The following is a 19,276-nucleotide window of genomic DNA, read 5'->3' on the forward strand; positions in this document are numbered from 1 at the left end:
GGAGCCACAGTGTCAGAATATACAGCCATGATCCACATAATGCGCTTCAAGCCAAAGCCAGATGGCTCAAATGAAATTTACTCGTACCTAAAAGATATAGATTTCTTTTTGCAAAGGTTCCTCGGAGCCACAGTAGATGACAGAATCTACCTGATCAGAATGACATCCAGCAGGGAAGTCAGCAGTTTCATTGAACGGCAACCTAACTATGTCAGGAGACAATATGATGTGCTCTGTGACGCTTTGGAGAAGGAGTTCTCCAATCAGTTGTCACAGGCAGGATTGATGACAGCACTGCAAGTTAAACAACAAAGGCAGGAGTCACCCCATCAGTACTATCACCGCCTTAGACAAGCTTATTTCTGGCCCCGAAATGAACCAGGAATGGAAGAAGAGTTGAATTTCAAAACACTCTTTCTCTTAAATCTCCATCCCAACACTAGTTATTATCTAGGGGTTGCAGCATGTCCACGCACCCTGTCTAGCAAACAGCTGCGTGACTTAGCACTCAAAGTCTTTTTAAAAGATCAACAAACTTTAAACCAATGGCCACAAATGCCACAAACTTTTAGCCATTATACTCAGCCTTACCCTATCGAGCTAGAGGAAGCCCCTAGGGCTGAATCATGGTATCCAAAGTCCACTCCATCTCACAGGCTTACAGAAAATCAGGAGAATAATAAACCTTTACAATCCAATAGGAGTTCTCCTCACTCCAGTCCTCACTGGTCAGGTGAAACCCAACACCACTCAAACCCCTGTGTTAATCAGTTAATGTCAGGGCACACTCAGAATAAATTCCCCCCCAGTAGGCATGAGAGTCCAGCACCCAAAGAAAATATGTAGGACCACGGATGACCCCAAAACTCGCACACACGGGACGAAACCCTAGACAAAAGTCCATGTTCTAACTCGACTAACGAGAACAGGGATGAGAACTGGCACCATTGTGAAAGCTCAGATGATGCGAATGAGTCTGAAGTACCTTGCATTATTATAACAAACACATATTGTTATGTGTTTAGTACAGTAGCCCAGACATAAGAAACAGACATAAGAAACACACTTTGTACATATATTATATGAAAAGGTGTGAGATGACACTTCTACTTAAGTGCTCTTCAGGAAACAAATTATACACATTAAACAAGATAATAAAGAGAAATAAAGAGACATCTGCCTAAACCCTGTATTATGTCTTTATTTTTTAGGTGAAACACTAACACTAACCCTTGTGTTGCACTAAGCTATTTTTTAAATACGTAAGCTCTTTATTAGATGAAAAGAGCTTCAGATCTTTGAAATATATCTGAATAATTCAAATGACCTTGTAACTACAGTCATTGATCATTTAGTCAGCTCCACTGGCAGAAGGTGCAGTTTGTAATTCTGTAATTACAGACTGAAAGCCATACATTGTTACCCAGGAAAGGTTTGGCTGGTGAGACATTCTCAGTAGTGAATCATTCTGTGGTGGTGTGTAAGTTTGTGTTGTACTACAAATGTGTCAGACAATTGTTTATATCTTCTTCAGATTTTTTTTTCTCTTGGCTCTCTTTGTGTAATATAAATTACTCATTAAACAACCTACCGTGTCCCAAATAATGTTTATGAGTGTGGGCCAATCTGGGTAAATGGTGATTTTTAGATTTGATTCAGGTCTAAAGTCATAAAGACTTGGATATGACAGAATATGAAAAAAGCCAAAGGGTTTTATTATTATTATTATTATTATTATTATTATTATTATTATGTAGGTTATACATTTCCCTTGTACTTTAGAATTCAGATATTTCTAAAACTTTACTCTTCATATGGAAAGGAATGTTCATTCATTCATTCTTCTGCTCCTTGTTTTTTCCTTTGAATTACCACAAAGCTCTTGCCCCAAAAAAGTGTTTCATGAAGTATTACATTTTTCTCACACTTGATTATCACAGCTTAACCAAAAACACAGAGGTCTCTCTGCATTTACATTTAAGGCATTTAGCGGACGCTCTTACAGCGACCTACCATAACTAGTGTGTATAGGCTAAGATCCAAAAGAAACATCAAGCTTAGATGCTGCCAAATACCACAGTCGGCTGCCTAGATACACAATGCTCACATTCTACACTTTGCATGAATGTCAAATAAAGTAAGACATGAATACAATTTTAAACCTTTAACAAGTTCAAGATAAGTGCTGATTTAAGTACTCTTGACAGAGATAGATCTTTAGTTGGCGTTTGACGACAGCAAGGGACTCTGACATTTGGATATCCAGGAGAAGTTAATTCCACCTCAAAATTGACAGGACTGAAAAAGTCTGGGTGCTTGGGTCAAGCTGAGTGGGTTGTGGGACACCAGTGGAGAATCTACATGGAACTTATGTGGTACCTTTCCATGTCACCTGAAATAATAATAATAATAATAATAATAATAATAATAATAATACATTTTTATTTGAAAGCGCCTTTCAAGAGACCCAATGGCACTGTATAATAGATAATAAAAGAAAAAATAAAAGGTAAATAAAAAGGTAAATACACATGCATAACCATAAACACATACACATAATATCATCCATATGCATTTGAGTCTGGTTTTAAAAACAAATACAGATGAACAAGCTCGCAGTTCATCAGGAAGACTATTACACAGCTTTGGACCCGCCACACAAAATCCTCTATTTCCAGTGGTACTTAGCTTAAAATGTGGGACCTCAAGCAAATGGAGGCTTGAGGACCGAAGAGTACGCACTGGAGAGTATGATTGAAGTAAACTACTTAGATAAGAAGGGGCAAGGTCATGCAAGGATTTAAGCACCAACACAAGCAATTTGTATTGTATACGATACTGCACTGGGAGCCAATGAAGACGACTTAGGACTGGAGTAATATGCTCCCATGATCTTATATGGATCAGCGCCCTAGCAGCAGAATACTGCACATACTGCCGCCTGCTCAAAGCCCGAGCAGGGAGGTCACACAACAGAGCACTGCAGTAGTCGAGTCTGGAAGTTACAACTGCATGGACTATGGTCTTAGCAGCAGTGAATGAGAGAAAAGGGCGAATCCTAGCAATATTTTTAATGTGGATAGAAGTCCTACATGTGTTGTTAATATGTGATTCAAATGATAATTCATTCATTATCTGTAACCACTTATCCAATTCAGGGTCTCGGCGGGTCCAGAGCCTACCTGGAATCAGTGGGTGCAAGGCAGGAATACACCCTGGAGGGGGCACCAGTCCTTCAAAGGACAATACAGACACATACACATTCACTTTTGAGTAACCAATCCATCTACCAACGTATGTTTTTGGACTATGGGAGGAAATCGAAAGCACCCAGAGGAAACCCACGCGAACACACCACACACCTCACAGACAGTCACCAGGAGCGGGAATCGAACCCACAACCTCCAGGCCCCTGGAGCTGTGTGACTGCGACACTACCTGCTGCACCACTGTGCCGCCCTCAAATGATAATGTAGAATCAAAAATTACTCCAAGATTTCTCACCAGTGTTGAGGTAGAGACAACAAAACCAGGGATACAAACAGTAGTGTCACTAAGCCTCCTGACTGTTGCAGGAAAAGCAATTATGTAGAGAGAAAGAGAGAGAGTTTCACTCATTCTGGTAAAGTATAATCATTTAAAGAGCTCTAGCAAAGTAACAGCTATGCTAGGTTAGCATCTCAGAGAAGACAAGTGAAGGAGTAGAGGAGGATAATAGTTAACCCATTCTGTATAAAAAATTCAAAGTAATATTACATTATTAACAGTAATGTTTTTGACTTATTTCAGCAGGTCTGGGTTGCAGTTACATACAAGACACCTTGCTAACAATGTGAATGTTAACCAAATATCAAAAGAAGTACTGGAAAATAAAATCATACAATAACATTTGCACAGGCCACACTTGTGCTTTTCCAAATATGTGAAAATCAATAGATGAACGGTACCAAAACATTTATATATGATACAATATTTTGTTAGACTGACAATTTTTTTCCCACACAAGTATCCAACTAACATGGAGTATGTTCATGTTCCCAAAGATTTAACTGTGAATTATGAATGTTGTGAGGAACACTAATGCAAGTATGTATTTTATTATATTGTAGAATTAATAATAATATTTTTAAACTTATAAGCGGTGATCAGATTATTAATGAAAGCATACAGGTTTTGAGTCAATACTGTCCATCCTCCAGCACACCTTGCATGTGTCACTCAAGCAAAAGCTAGAAAATGTGCCACTTTTCAATGTTGCAGAGATCTGAAGGTTTCAGTAATTTTATCAGGCAAGGAAGTCAACAGATGCATCAACAGCATTGTCACCAAATGCCCAGTGCTGGTAGCAAGTGAACCAACATCATATAAGTATTATTGTATCTTTTATAATTCTGAAAATATTTATGGTTTTGTACAGATCACAGTGACTGGCATACTAGCTATATATTCGTTTTTTTACCGCAAGACCATTATTAATATTTTTTGTCTACTATCGTTTCCTTATTCTAGCTTATTTGCGCTACACTATTGTATTTATTGATATAATTTATTCCCACCTTAAAACACCATGACATTTCTCCAGAGATGCATTTTAAACATTGCATAGTTGCAGAGTGTGACTCGAGTGATCAACCTCCTGTACTAAACCTTTCATGCCTCCACTGAACCAATGCACACAATTCCTGCATAGAAAGTTTACCTTTGCCAAATTCAAACAACACATTGGCCTGTGCGTGGACATGTACAGTATAACCTAAGGTATATCACTGCCAGTACACTATTTTCTAAGTTTCATTCATACACTGACATATTTTTATTAATTAAATATATTGGGTTAAACAGATTAAAAAAAAGGTAAAAATTTAATGTTTATTTTAAAATGTCAGTTTTGCATATTTCCTCTTCATATGGATTTTTATTAATTCAAAAATTGCTATATTTTTGATTTTGCTTTTTTACTTAAGTAATTGTTTTGTACACTGTTGATTATGGAAGCTTATCAGTATTAAAATTAAAATTAAAATGTAATATGCAAAATGGCAATAAAATCCTAAGTTTGAATTTAAATTTCCCTTTTCGTACATGCAAGTTTTATCTCAAAATCACAATTCAATAATTCCATTTACATCTGGACTTCTATTGACATTTAATTTTTTTAACTGATGCTGTATTGTGCATGTTTACAACTAAATAAAGAGCACAGAAAGTCATTATGAATAGTTGTGTGAATAATTCTGGTACACTTTAGTCAGCCCAGGGTCCAAAATTGTTTGTCACTGGGGTGGTATATATAAAGCTAATGTTAATGATACATTTTAGCCCCTTATGGTTTCAAGTATATTAACTAGTACAAAAACATGGGTATATGAAAGAACTTACACTGAAAGGTACTGTATTGTACCTAAAAGGGGTACAGCCCCAGTGACAAGCTTTTGTACACTCTGTACTTTGTACTTTGTTCAAATCTGTACTTCATTTTCTTAGTATGTAAATTTTTGTTTTATTTACAGGTGTAATCAAATAAAAAAAATATATATTTTTTTATATTTTCATTAAATATATATATATTTCAAATACATTTATACATGTAATTGTGTGCCATATTTGAGTCGCATATTTTGGGCTAATTACAAAAATTTGCAAATATGTTTATAAATGTTTTGCTTTTACCTATGGGTGTAATGTTTTTTCCAACCGGGATTGTGAACTGACAGGTACAATTAAATACTAATAGAAGTGTTACATAATGGAAACTATTAGAGAAATAATGGTTAAACTATTAGGAACCATTAAGTGCTAATGGGTTATGTGAAGGAAACTATTAGATGTAGACACCAGTAAAAACCAGTCTAAACCATTCTAGTCAAAAATTCTTAATGGAACCTACTGTACTTTGAAAGTACATTTGTAATGTAACTCTGTTAGTCGTCTTTTCAAAGTTTATGTTTGGATGTCTTTTCAACTTTAATTCAATGTTTATTGAATGACATTTAGGTACGTGATTTCAACGTTGAAATAACGGCTTTAAAAGAACGTCTTTAACGTGACTTTGTTAGTCATCTTTTCAACGTCTGTGTTTGGACGTCTTTTCAACTTTCATTTTCAACCTTAAGAAAACGTTGATTAGACGACAGTGAAGTACGTTATTTCAACGTTGAATCAACGGCTAAATGTTTAGTGGGTAAGCGGTTACAGATAATGAATTAATTAATTAATTAATGTAAAACATTAAGAAATTCTTTAGTAAACAGTTACCAGAATTGATATGAATATTAAAATCACCAAGCAGCAACAGATCACAATAAACAGGAATAAATGTGGAGGTTAGCTCATAAAACTGCCATAAAAACATGACGTTTGGGGGGACGATAGATAAGCAGAAACAATACTGTTTTAACAGCAGAGCACATTTAATCATGATCATTGATCGGGGCGTGTAGAGATGTTGTATACGTAACATAAGTTCCTGTTATTTATGTGATCAGTTGAGCCTGGCGTCGTCTGGGAAGATTTACAGCGATACGATGCCCACAGCCGTAACAGCCCAGTAAAAGCCAGAGAAATAATCCCGAAATAATCCACATAGCACGGGCAACACAGGTGGTACTCTCGCGGCAGGTGTTAAGCACACAGTCACATACGCTCCACTCTTAAAAAAAGAGCTCAGAGCCACAAGGAGAACTCCACAAGGCTCATATTAGAGTAAATCCAGTACAATTTTCGATACAATGTGTTGGATTCCGCAGCACTTTTGCACACAGCGGGTAGAAAAACCGTTATAAAAACTTTATCACAGGGGGAGAAGCCAAACGCGCCAGCGTATCTCTCGCAACCCGGAAATCACCTTCGAGCATGGTCCAGGTACAGTGCACACCACCACCATTCAAAGCGGATGATTCCAAGACTGCTGAGAACTGACAGGAAAATCTTGTGATCAACTGCATCAAAGACTGAAGAGAGATGAAGGAGAATGACGACTGAAGACAGTCTGACTTATCTTTTACAGAATGGAGCTTTTCTGTAACTGTAATCAGACCAGTCTCTGTAGAGTGCAGCACTTTGAAGTGAAACTAGACTGCGTCCTGTTGAGAAAGAGTGACAGTTGGTAGCAGGCAGAATTTTGAGGAATTTTTGGGATGGAAGAAAGAAAAGAAACTGGTCTCTACTTGATGCCCAAGTTGTCAAGAGCTGGCTTCTTCAATATGGCAACGACTCTGGCAGTCTTGAAGGTAAATGATCAATCATCTTTAAAACTAGGAGCTGTTTATGATGAAAGTCATAAAAAGAAGGAAGTCAAACAGTCTAAAACACACAGCAAAGAAAAGCAATGTAAAAAGTTTACAGATTAGGTCAAGCAGTCAGAAAGAAAACGAAAGCAAAAACGTAGCTTTGCCCATCCGGTCTCAGCAGTTGTTTTTTCCTCTTAACTTCAAATTCTTTGTTCCCTTGTCTTTTCTACTTTTCACTAACTGGATTAACACGCGTTCCCAAAACTTGGTAAGAGCATGAAATAACTAATGTTTTGTAAATGTAAACATTATGAATTTTATGAATTGAGTTCTAAATTAATGCAACGTTAAAAACTGAACTAATTTTTCCAGGAGTTTTTCTTCTGATGTTGCTTACTATACCGAGGTCAAACTGTCGAGCTTCTTGAAATGTTGGCATCTTCTTTTTGGTCTATACAAGCACAGTTAATATTACATTGGCAAAGATTAGTAAAATGGTCAGGTGTTTTGTGATGGATTTGGTTAATCTTGAACTAAAAATATGAAAGAAATGTAAAAATGCATTTAAAGTGAATTTTGTTTGAGAAAACATTGAGACAATTTTTAATTTTGTAGTTGTCATTTTGCAATGAGCTAAGTCTCAAACACAGGGTCTAAGTTTGAATTTACAAGTACGCTTATATTTTTACATTCTAATGTTCCATGCAATGGACCTCATGCCCGAAAGGACATTAAAGCAAGTTGTATATGCTTCAGTGAACTGATTTTATCGTTATAGGTTTGTGATGTACAGTGTTATTATTATGCTGAGTTTCTCAAAATTACTGGTTTCTCTGCAGTGTGTGGTTGTCTATTAGAAAACTTCATCTGTGTGAAGATCACGATGTCTTTGATCTGTGCTTTGCTGTTTCTGTTGACAGTTTCTTTGTCTGAAAAGAAGGTAGGTGCCAAATAACTACACAGTGATTAAATCTCATCTCCATCCTTGGAACACTAACAGTGACAGTTTCCGTGCCAAAGTATTTTTGTAACAGTAACATTTAGAAATGTTTTAAAAACACTGCCAATGAAGGATATGGAAATGGGAATTGTTGATAAAATTTTGAGAATAATGAAAACATTCGAAAAATGGCTTGTTAGTAATTCAGTTTTTGACAAAAAATTTGGGAAGTGCCTTTAAAGACGATTCTTCATGTGAACATTAACAGATTCATTAACAGATACAAACCCTATTTCTGGAAAATTATTACATTTTTTTTGTTAAAGGCCAAGGGGCAAAATAACAAAGGTTTACAGACTACTTAAGTATCAAGGCATACTGTTTAGAAATAGTCTACTATGATGTAAATGGTTTAAAAGGAGCATACACTGAACGCTCAGTCTTGGCAAGTCTTTTAGAGAGTTTTCAAAAGGCAAAAAAAAAAATTATTTGCAATCTTGCATTTACAAATGTTAGCTTTTACTTTAAATGCCATTTTGAACAGATTCATGAGATCAAGAGAGATCTCATTATATGTAGGACAAAGCTGGAAACCAGTCATGCTAACGTGATAAATATAGTCACACGGATCGCAGAGTACTTTGAAAAGCTGATGACAGTTAACACAACAAGAAAATCAACTGCAACAAGAAAATCAACTTGGAATTTTATTACACAAGAAAAACACCATTCAATGCAGAAATGCTCTCATGTACTCAATTACAATAACAGAAGTAAATTTAATTAGTTACTTTCTACCTCAGTAAATAACCATAATTACTAACATACTTTTGTTGTTGTTGTTGACACTACGCTTCGTAACACCCCAAGTTTTGTGGTATGTGTTGCAAGCAAAAAATTAAAAGGTTGTTTACAATCAAGTTTATCAGTGAAATTATTTAAAATTTTTCTTTGTATTTTCAGTTAAATAAAAGTGCAAGGAAAAAAATAATCACAGATTCTTGTTTTTGAATCCTAATTATTTCCTATGTAATACAATGCAGAAGTCAAGAAAACATCTAGAATTAAATAATTCACTAAATGTTTGATAGCGCGTCATATGACTAAATATAAATGATTTCCTGTTGGGTGTGGGAGCATAAGCCATTATTTCAGGAAATACATAGTGCAAATACAAAGAAGGTAACTTATTTTAAAGGCAGCCTGTTTTAAAAGAAATGCTGCAACTTTTCAGCACTTCAGAAGAGAGTTGTGTCAAAAGTGGTCCAACAGCTATTTATGTCAAAGAACATGGCCTCTAGTACCACAGATAAAATGGCAAAAGAAATAAGAAAATAATAATTAAAAAACATATAAAATATACACAGAATATACTCATAATTTTGGGAATGTTTTATCTGATCTGGAATTAGAGGTGGAAACATGTTATATTTATTAACCATTAACTAGGCAACAATGTTTATGGCAGAAAATAACATAAAATATTTTATTGCTACAAACATTGATGTATAAAGCCTTTATTATTAAAGTTGCTATTATGTAACACATTAAAAGTAACACAGAGCATCTGACTGTTTTATATGTTCTCTTGCAGGTCAGTGGTCAGGTTCTTCCCTTGGACATGGCTGACAACTGTCCAAAGCCATGAACAAATTAGTGGTGTCAAACTACAGTGAAGAAGAGAAAAAAAACACTCCTGGATTCTCAGCTGCCTGGGAATCTGCACTTATTAATTGCAACAAAAATGGACTCGGCATAAACCAGTCTGCTGCCATATACATGTATACACAGGAACCTCAGTGTAGGAATGATTGTTCCTATACCCAGTTTAATATAGCAACACGTAATGGATCAGAAGCCTGCAAGTCAGGTGACTTTCAGTTTTACACACTGCATTTCTTTCTGACTGATGCCATTCAACAACTCAAAAGAAATCAAAAAGACTGTGTGACCACATTTCGCCGAACTAAAGCTAGGTTTATCACCAATGTTCTCAATAGAAAAATGAGATTTGGGTTTTTCACTTCCACCTCCAAAAACAAGTATTTGACCCACTTTGGTGAAGAGTCCTGTTTCAAAGTGAAGACTTGTTTTGGAGCTGCAGTGGATGAATACTCAGCTTTCCCAAGTGAGCAGGAGGTGTTAATCCCTCCATACGAGGTTTTTTTAATCACTGCCATTAAAGAGAAAAACGAGCAGAACAATCTGTGGTGTAATGTAGTGTATGAACTCGAAAGTGTAAATACATATAGTAATCTCTGTTGTGCAAAAGTCACCAATAACTTATTAGGAAGTCAGTGTTACAACAGCTCACAGGTGCTAGTTAATTCATTTTTTGTGATGGCTCTGATTGCTGTTGTGTTGGCTATTTTAAAGAGTAATGAATAAGTTTTTACAAACAAAAGTTACCAAACAATTTCCTTTTGCGCCTTTTCTGATATATATTTTATGAATTGTGCAAATCAGATTTGACGAGTGGTCTACATTTTTTGTTGTCTTTGAATGAAATAGTTTATGCTCATACTTTATGGTGTGGGTTTCCCTCATGGACATAATTAAAATATCATCACTGTCTAATTAAAAACATGTATCTCCCAAAATAGTAACTTTACAGAAGAAGGAAATAACCTTGTTAACCTTCAATAGAAGTGAATGTATACAGATTTAATTTCAAGTTTTTGAAATTACTCTTAAGTGCTCTTTAGTGGAGCATTCCCTCTTGAAATAGTAATAAGAAGAAGCACCTTTATTGATCCCCTTGGGAAAACTGATTCTCTGCATTTAACCCATCCATGGCAGGGAACACACAAACACACACTAATGAACAATTGTTCACACACACTAGGGGCAGTGAACACACACACAACCGGAGCAGGGGGCCACCACCTCAGCACCCGGGGAGGTTATGTGCCTTACTCAAGGGCATTTCAGCTGCAAATTAATTTTATTTTCTTGCCTGTCCTGGGAATTGAACCAGCGACCCTCTGGCCTCATGATTGCTTCTCTAACTTCAAGGCCACAGCTGCAGTATACAATACATTATTGTATATAATAATATAATAATAATATAATTACTATATTGTTGAGTTTTAATGGGTTTTTACTGGTTGGAGTTATTGGGCTGAAGTAATGATAGTGTTCATCACATGCTGTCACTGGTTAAATCACCTTATGAACACCCTGTATTCAGATGATTAATTCTTACATGCATCATTGTTTTGTTGTATTGGTTTATTGTAATCGAGGTTTTAAATACTTCAATGATCAAATGTTTTATGATAAAAATGAATAAATACAAGTTTTTCCTAGGAATAAATGTCAAAATCTGTGTTTAAGGAAGAAAAAAAATGGTCTATCATTTCCATCTTTTTATGTAAATTACTTTAACACTCCTGTTTTGTTATGAACTAAATGACTTGTAGAAACATTTTCATTCTTGTAATTCTTGAACTTCAGTATCTCATGATGATTAATAAAATGTAAGGATCTTATATTTTCTGAGGACTTGTACTGACTTGCTGTGTTGATCTTATATTTAATTTGATTTGACAGGACCAACATGAGTCACTGAAGTAAAACCCGATGAACAGGATTCATTCAAATGTCAGAAAAAAACATGGCTGTGCTCATGTTTTTTTCATATCTGTTTGCCTGTCAATTGCAGGGCATGACTAATTTGCTTTTTACTGATTACTCTTTTATTATCTTTAAAACCTCATGTGTCTGCTTTGCTATATACAAATATTGAAACTTTATTTACCCCCCAGACATTTCCAGTATATTTTACTTTATCTGTTATCATAAATTCTATTGCATGCTAAACATACTTAAAGACATAACAATATAAAACAATAACACAGTTAAAACTGAACAACACAAATGGAAAGAAATGTTAGATTAGCCAAAACAACCAAACGAGCTAACAAACAAGAAAACAAACACCAGCTTATGTGAGTTGAACACTAATATCAGAGGGCTTCTGTTTCGATAAGGACATGTCCCACGTTGTCATGACTTCACTACACACCCATTTGACATGTCTAACCTTTGCAATTATCTTTTCTGTAGTTAAGCAAGGAACAAAAGAAATTGTCATACTTTATATGACACTAATTGCAATAGACATATTGAGTTGAAAGCAGGTAACCAGTCTGACTAGACTGTGTGGCCATACAGAATACAGGGGTTGGAGAATGAAACTGAAACACCTGGTTTTAGACCACAATCATTTATTAGTATGGTGTAGGGCCTCCTTTTGTGGCCAATACAGCATCAATTCGTCTTGGGAATGACATATACAAGTCCTACACAGTGGTCAGAGGGATTTTAAGCCATTCTTCTTGCAGGATAGTGGCCAGGTCACTACGTGATGCTGGTGGAGGAAAACGTTTCCTGACTCGCTCCTCCAAAACACCCCAAAGTGGCTCAATAATATTAAGATTTGGTGACTGTGCAGGCCATGGGAGATGTTCAACTTCACTTTCATGTTCATCAAACCAATCTTTCACCAATCTTGCTGTGTGTATTGGTGCATTGTCGTCCTGATACACGGCACCGCCTTCAGGACACAATGTTTGAACCATTGGATGCACATGGTCTTACTGGTGTAATGTGCAATTAATGAAGACTGGACACCAGGCTGCTCCAAATTAGCCATGAAACCTCCCACACTAAAATGACAGGTGTTTCAGTTTCATTGTCTAACCCCTGTAGATGCAGAGCCAAAAAAACAAAACCTGATATAAACCAGTGCTCAATAAATACAAGCCAAAATAAGGCCATGTTAATACGCCTGGCCAGAGCTCCTACAAATTTTTCTTTACTGAGTTGTACATTTTGAATTACCCTTGTGGGAAAAGGGTTTAATAATGTGTGCCAGTTTGCTTTCTTTCTCTGCTTTATCTCTAAGCTTTAACCCTCTCTTTTCCAGTTTGGCTTTATCAGCTTTCACTTGCTCATACTGCTTCTGCAGCCTTTGGATCTTCTCTTCTTTCACCCTGAGATCACAGTCTTTTAGTCTCAGCTCAACCATCATCTGCCAGAGCTGTGTCTCCATGTCTTCTTTTTCCTTCAATTCTTTCTCATATTTTAGCCGCAGTTCATCATGTTTCCCACAGATGGCGCTTTCCACCTGCTGATACATCTCATTAGTGTAGAACGTCCCTTTGTTGTCCTCAGTCATCTGCTTTATCTTATCAAGCAGCTCCAAGACCTGATGTGGGTCTTGGCTCATGTTGTTGAAGACATGGTAACGGTTCTTACACATTTTGAGGAGCTCCTGAAGATCCTCGCCAGCCTTTCTGAGGAACTCTTCAATGTTCACATCCTTCAGTTTGTCTCCATGGGTGAACAGGACCATTGTATGCCTGGAAGCTCTCTCTCCAAAGATGTTCTGGATTCGCTCCACAGCTTGCTTCTCCTCCTTGGTGAAGCGGCCCAGTGCAATGACCAGGAGAAAGGCATGGGGCCCTGGAGAAGAGAGAGCGATGCACTCCACCAGCCGGTTCATGAGTGAAGATTCTGAGAGCTCTGTGTCAAAAAGGCCAGGTGTATCAACCACTGCAATCTTGCTTTCCATCTCACTGCTCTTTTGGCACTGTTTGGTCACCGACTGGGCAGCAAAGTCCACCCTGAACTCATTACTGCCCAGAATGGTGTTTCCAGATGTGCTCTTTCCTGCTCCAGTTTTTCCAACCAGCACAATCCTCAAGTCCCTCACTGCCACAGACAGAACAAAGGCACAAGTTTTATCTTTTTTATTAGGTATTTACACTTTACTGTAATTTTAGTGGCCCCAAAAGTATCTGGACAGTGCTTTTTCTTTCCTTCTTTCTTTCTTTCTTTCTTTCTTTCTTACTTAAGGAAACCCGTTTGTTTCAGATCATAGTGACTATTAACATATTATAAGAAAAACAACCAGAGACTTTAATGTTTAAACCTTTGTGATTTGCAGGTGACTTTAGTGCAGTCATGTTACAATGCTCCACCAGGAGTTCTCCACTAAGACTCTGCCATCAGTTTGATGTTGTTCTAGATGAGATTTCCCCTTGTAAATCCTTTGGTGAAATATTTTTATGAATTATACTCAGCATTTTTATTCAAATGGAAAGTTTTCAGTGTCCAGATACATTTTGGGCCTCTGTCTCTGTACTGACTGAGACTTACTGTATGGTGGTGGAGTTTTGCTGTGTCTTCTCATAAAAACTTCATTGTGATCATACGATGTTCCTGCTGTAAATGAAGACCCACACTCTTAATCGTTAGTCACAGAAGTGGGTTAATTTACCCAGCAATTTACTGGACGTTTGATGTCAAAAACTACATTATATTTTATAAACTTCATAAAATAAAGAATTCAAAGTATAATGTCAAAGGTTCTACATGCATGTCATGCAATCCAAAGGCATTTGGATTAATGTTTACACTTAAGCACATTGATAAGGAATCTAGAAAATAAACATGGGCTAAAAAAACAGGCCAATTTTTTCTTACTTTTTCACTGCATGGTTACGTTTTTCTCTTTCTGCTGTCTATGCTTGTGTTACGATATATATATATATATATATATATATATATATATATATATATATATATATATATATATATCCTGGCTGTAATTTACATAATATAAGGATATATACAACAATATCTTAACTACACAAATGAGATATTTGATAATTTTTCAAGCGGACACAGAAGGAGTGGGAGACATGTTAAATACATAATCAGAGAAGTTCTGCGATCTCACTCTGAGCTCCAACTTTCAAAATAACTCCACATTTGAGCATGAATGAGCAGAAATGAAGCAGCCGAAAATTAATAGACATACCTGCTGGATTTTCATCTTTTGAAGTAGCCATTATTGTTAGGAAATATAGCGCTGATTCTGCAATAGCTCTTGTTGTTCTCTCCAGTATTCTCTGAAATATTCTCGTGACCTTGAATGTGTTAGTATACAGAACATAATACATTAACAATGTACCCAAAGTTAATACATTAACAGACCAAGCGTTGTTCCTTCTTCCAAAGTCTTCTATAACAAAGAAAAATTTGAGGAGGTGAGAGTGGTGAGAAAAATTTCATACAGACTCAGTACTGATTTCACTTTCAAATTTTCATACCATGAAGAACAGCCAGAGAGAAAGAGCATAGTGTCCTGGACCATTAAGGTAAGATCATATTTGTTTCAATTTACGTTCAAGACATTAGGTAGACACTTTCATCCAGAGCAATGTACAATTACAATTGTGTCACAGAGGTAGGTTAAAGAAGTGTTTGCACTTTTAACCAAGAAATAATTGGTATAGAGTTCTGCCTGAGCTGGGAACTGACCCCAGTACAAGGTATACACCAAAGATTTTTTTTAAAGAAACCATGAGGATTAGACCAGCTTATCACCACATTTATATGGGATGGGAGAGCCCAGAGGGTGGGTAAATCACTGTTACAGCAGTTTAAATTCGATAAAGGCCTGGCTCTTCCTAATTTTCTGTATTTTTATTGGTCAGCTCATATCCAAAAAGTATTGTGCTGGCTTCACTCTCCTGATCTGTGGTAGTCCAAATTGGAAGTGTATTCCTTATCCGCTTCATCGGCTTTGGCACCCCACCCCTACCACTTAAACTTTCTAAATACACCTTTAATTCTTTGGTACTTTCTACTCTCCACATTTGGGAAAGTTTAGAAAGTGTTTTAATTAAATCTTGCCTTCCTTATCGCATTGCCCATATTAGGTAATCATTTTATCATTTTTTTATGTGGGTTGGTGGGTGTTAATATTAAAAACAGAGACAGCTCTTGATTTACTTGTAAGGTTTTGTATGTTATGATCCAACATTTTATATATATATATATATATATATATATATATATATATATGAAATTTAAAGAGCCTAGATATACTAAAGAACCATATATATAATTGAATATTATTTTGTATTTCGTTACAGGAGAAGAAATAAAAAAATAATAAAAAGGCTCTGCTGTCACTAGTATGTGCTGATAGTAAGCACCTGAAATTGAAGATGTGTTCTTGGTCATCTTTAAAACCATGGCAGAGGCTGGTAACATTGCTGGTAAGTAGTCCATCTTAGTTTTTGCTGGACCTGCTACCTGCCTAGAAGAGGCATTTTCTCTTACTCACTGACTAACTGATTTCTAATGTTGCATGTGTGAGTAGGAACGTTACTTCACCTTCCGCTGTTAGTTCAGCCGTGTTTTACATAGTGGCGCTACTACACCTCTGTTGTTAGTTCAGCCATATTTCACATTCTGGTTTGTGAACTAAATTTTGAACCATTCGTCGCTTTCCACCGACATAAACTGGTTCTCAAACCAGAAAAATTAGTTCCCAGATGGAAGCAAAGAACAGTAGGTTCTTCAGCGCAAACTGTGGCTTCCTCTGGGGGCATGTTGAGGTTCAGTAACCCAAGAAAGAGCTCAAAGCCTCACACACAATGTTATCGTCCAGTGGAGCTGGAAATTAGACAGGAACTCGCTCCGTTTGTGTGTGTTTCTGGGGCTGTGTTTGGTGCGCTGTGTCCAATTCATAAATACCAGCACAACACACATTAACACACCACTACCACGTCAGTGTCACTGCAATGCTGAGAATGATCCAGCAGTTTAATTATACCTGCTCTGTGGTTGACTTGTGGAGTCCTGACCATTGAAGAGCAAGATGAAAGGGGGCTAAGGAAGTATACAGAGCCACAGATGGATTACAGACTTGGAGCAGAGAAAATATACGATTTTAGGGAAAGGATCTGAGCATCACTGGATCACTCCACAAACTGCATTGTTCTTGTCCTGCAGGTTATCAACACCGGTTCGGAATAGTATTGGTTGGAAAAGTAGGCTGTGGGAAAAGTGCTTCAGGAAACACCATCCTGGGGCAACAGCACTTCACTTCATCCTTCGGTTTCTCGGCTGTGACCAAGTTCTGTACTGGATGTTATGGTCCCGTCTGTGGACGGAGAGTTCATGTGGTGGACACTCCAGGACTGGACCTGCCTGAGCTCAAAACAGACGAACTGCTCAGAGACGTGGATTTGTGGGCTCCGGTGGTTCATGTCTTTCTGCTGGTCATACAACTTGGGAGGTTCACCAAAGAGCAGCAGGAAGCAGTGGAAAAGCTGGGGAAGGTATTTGGAGAAGCTACAAGAGATATCACACTGGTCCTCTTCACCCATGGAGACAGCCTGAGGGGCAGCATAGAAGACTTCATCGCTAAAGCAGGAACTCCACTTCAGCAGATAGTTAAAACACATGGAAACAGATACCACGTTTTCAACAATGAATCTGATGACCACATTCAGGTGGTTGAACTCTTTCAGAAACTTGACCAGATGAGGGACCTGAACAGGGGAAAATTTTACTCTGTAGATGGTTAGTAGAGTCTTGACTCCTTATAGTGCTTGTAACTCACTCAATCGCATTTAACAAAAGCACCACAGTGCTTCGCTTGCTCAGGATGTTTTTCATCGTCTTCCATTATACTGTGCCTATCACACACTAAACACACTGTAAACAAGTTCACACACTAATATTCTATTCATTATACATTTTATCAACTCCACTTACCATATCGATTCACACTAGTTCTACAATTACAGCCAATTACAGACCACCACAAGGCACACCAACACACCAGCACCACTTCAGTGTCACTACAGCACTCAGAAAGTTCCACCTATGATCAGAGGAGGTGAATAAATAGACATTGTTTGTAGAATATTGTGCCAGGTGGCGTATAAACACAGGAGGTAACAGTATGTAAGCTACACATCCTTTCAGTTTTGGACCATCTCACAGTAGACGGTTGGACAGAAACTGAACTGTGGATTTTTAGCAAGTGTGAAGCCTGTTTTGCTGGTCTTCCAGGTATTACACATTTGTTACTCTATTTTCTCTTCTCTTTTAATATCTTTGCATGTAACTTTTACTGATTTATCTTACAGGTGGTAAATGTTTGAGGATTATTCTGGTGGGAAAAGCTGGCTGTGGGAAAAGCACCTCAGGAAATATTATTTTGGGAGAGGAGAAGTTCACCCATTGTAGCTTTCGGGCTGTGTCCAGACGCTGTGACTGGTTTTATGGTCAGTTTTGTGACCGAAGGATCCATGTAGTGGACACCCCTGGGCTAGACTCTCCAGAGGTTAGCACAGAAGAGCTGCTCATTGACGTGGACTGGTGTGCTCCAGTGATTCATGTGTTTCTGCTGGTTGTGAAGCTGGGGACATCCATTCAGGACAGGGAGCAAGTGGTGGAAAAAATGGAACAGATTTTTGGGGTCAGAAGCAGAGACTTAACCATAATCCTCTTCACCCATGGAGACCAGTTAATGTTGCCTGAAGAAAGGTTTATGGAAGAAGCTGATGCTCAACTGAAGCATCTTCTCATGAAGTACAGAGGCCGATATCATATGTTCAAAAACACAACCGATGATCCAAGTCAGGTTCAGGAACTCTTTCTGAAAATAGATAAACTGAGGCATTTAAACGGCAACACAGCATACATATTTGAGGAGTCTGAGCTACAACAGTAAGAGTTCAGTATATAAACAAGTACCCTGTATCCAGTTTACAAATACATTCACTGAGAGTATATGGATATCTCAGCAGCACTCTGTTCATCACACCACATCTATTAGTTTCATATTGTCCTGCTGAAACCACACCGGTTTCATCAAAAACATTACATTTAATGCAAAAAAAAATATTTTTTAAAAGCAAATATGAATTTATAAATAATATATATATATATATATATATATTTTTTTTTTTAAATAAAAGCTTTGTTTTATTGATTTGGTCAATGTACTGTTTTCATGTCTCACCACAAGATGGCAGCAACACATTTGCAATTAATTTAAATGCTTTTTGCCAGACTGCCTACTGGGCGGCTTAGAGAAGACATTTTTGCTTCCTGACTGACTCCTAATGCTGAGTAGGAACTGTTAGTTCAGCCATATTTCACAGAGAGACTTAAGGTGGCACTACTGCACCCTCTGTTAGTTTAGCCATGTTTCAAATTCCAGTTTGTGAACTAAATTTGGAACAGTTTGATGTGTTTCCACCAACAAACTGGTTTGTGAAATGAGAAAAAT

At 37.1% G+C, this 19,276-nt stretch overlaps 1 protein-coding gene and 1 pseudogene across 1 annotated transcript; one reads left to right on the forward strand and one right to left on the reverse strand.

Moving 5' to 3' along the window:
- The first annotated feature begins 27 nt into the window (after positions 1 to 27).
- On the forward strand, positions 28 to 10,557 carry LOC136705061 (uncharacterized; annotated as a pseudogene).
- A 2,431-nt stretch (positions 10,558 to 12,988) lies between these two features.
- LOC136705063 (GTPase IMAP family member 4-like) lies at positions 12,989 to 15,029 on the reverse strand. Its single transcript, XM_066678280.1, has 2 exons — positions 14,999 to 15,029; positions 12,989 to 13,920 (listed from the first exon to the last, which is right to left on the reverse strand). The coding sequence occupies exons 1-2, from the start codon at positions 15,027 to 15,029 to the stop codon at positions 12,989 to 12,991; spliced, it is 963 nt and encodes a 320-aa protein (XP_066534377.1).
- Between the last annotated feature and the right edge of the window lie 4,247 nt (positions 15,030 to 19,276).

Source organism: Hoplias malabaricus, chromosome 8 (genome assembly GCF_029633855.1).
Source record: "Hoplias malabaricus isolate fHopMal1 chromosome 8, fHopMal1.hap1, whole genome shotgun sequence".
NCBI lineage: Eukaryota > Metazoa > Chordata > Actinopteri > Characiformes > Erythrinidae > Hoplias > Hoplias malabaricus.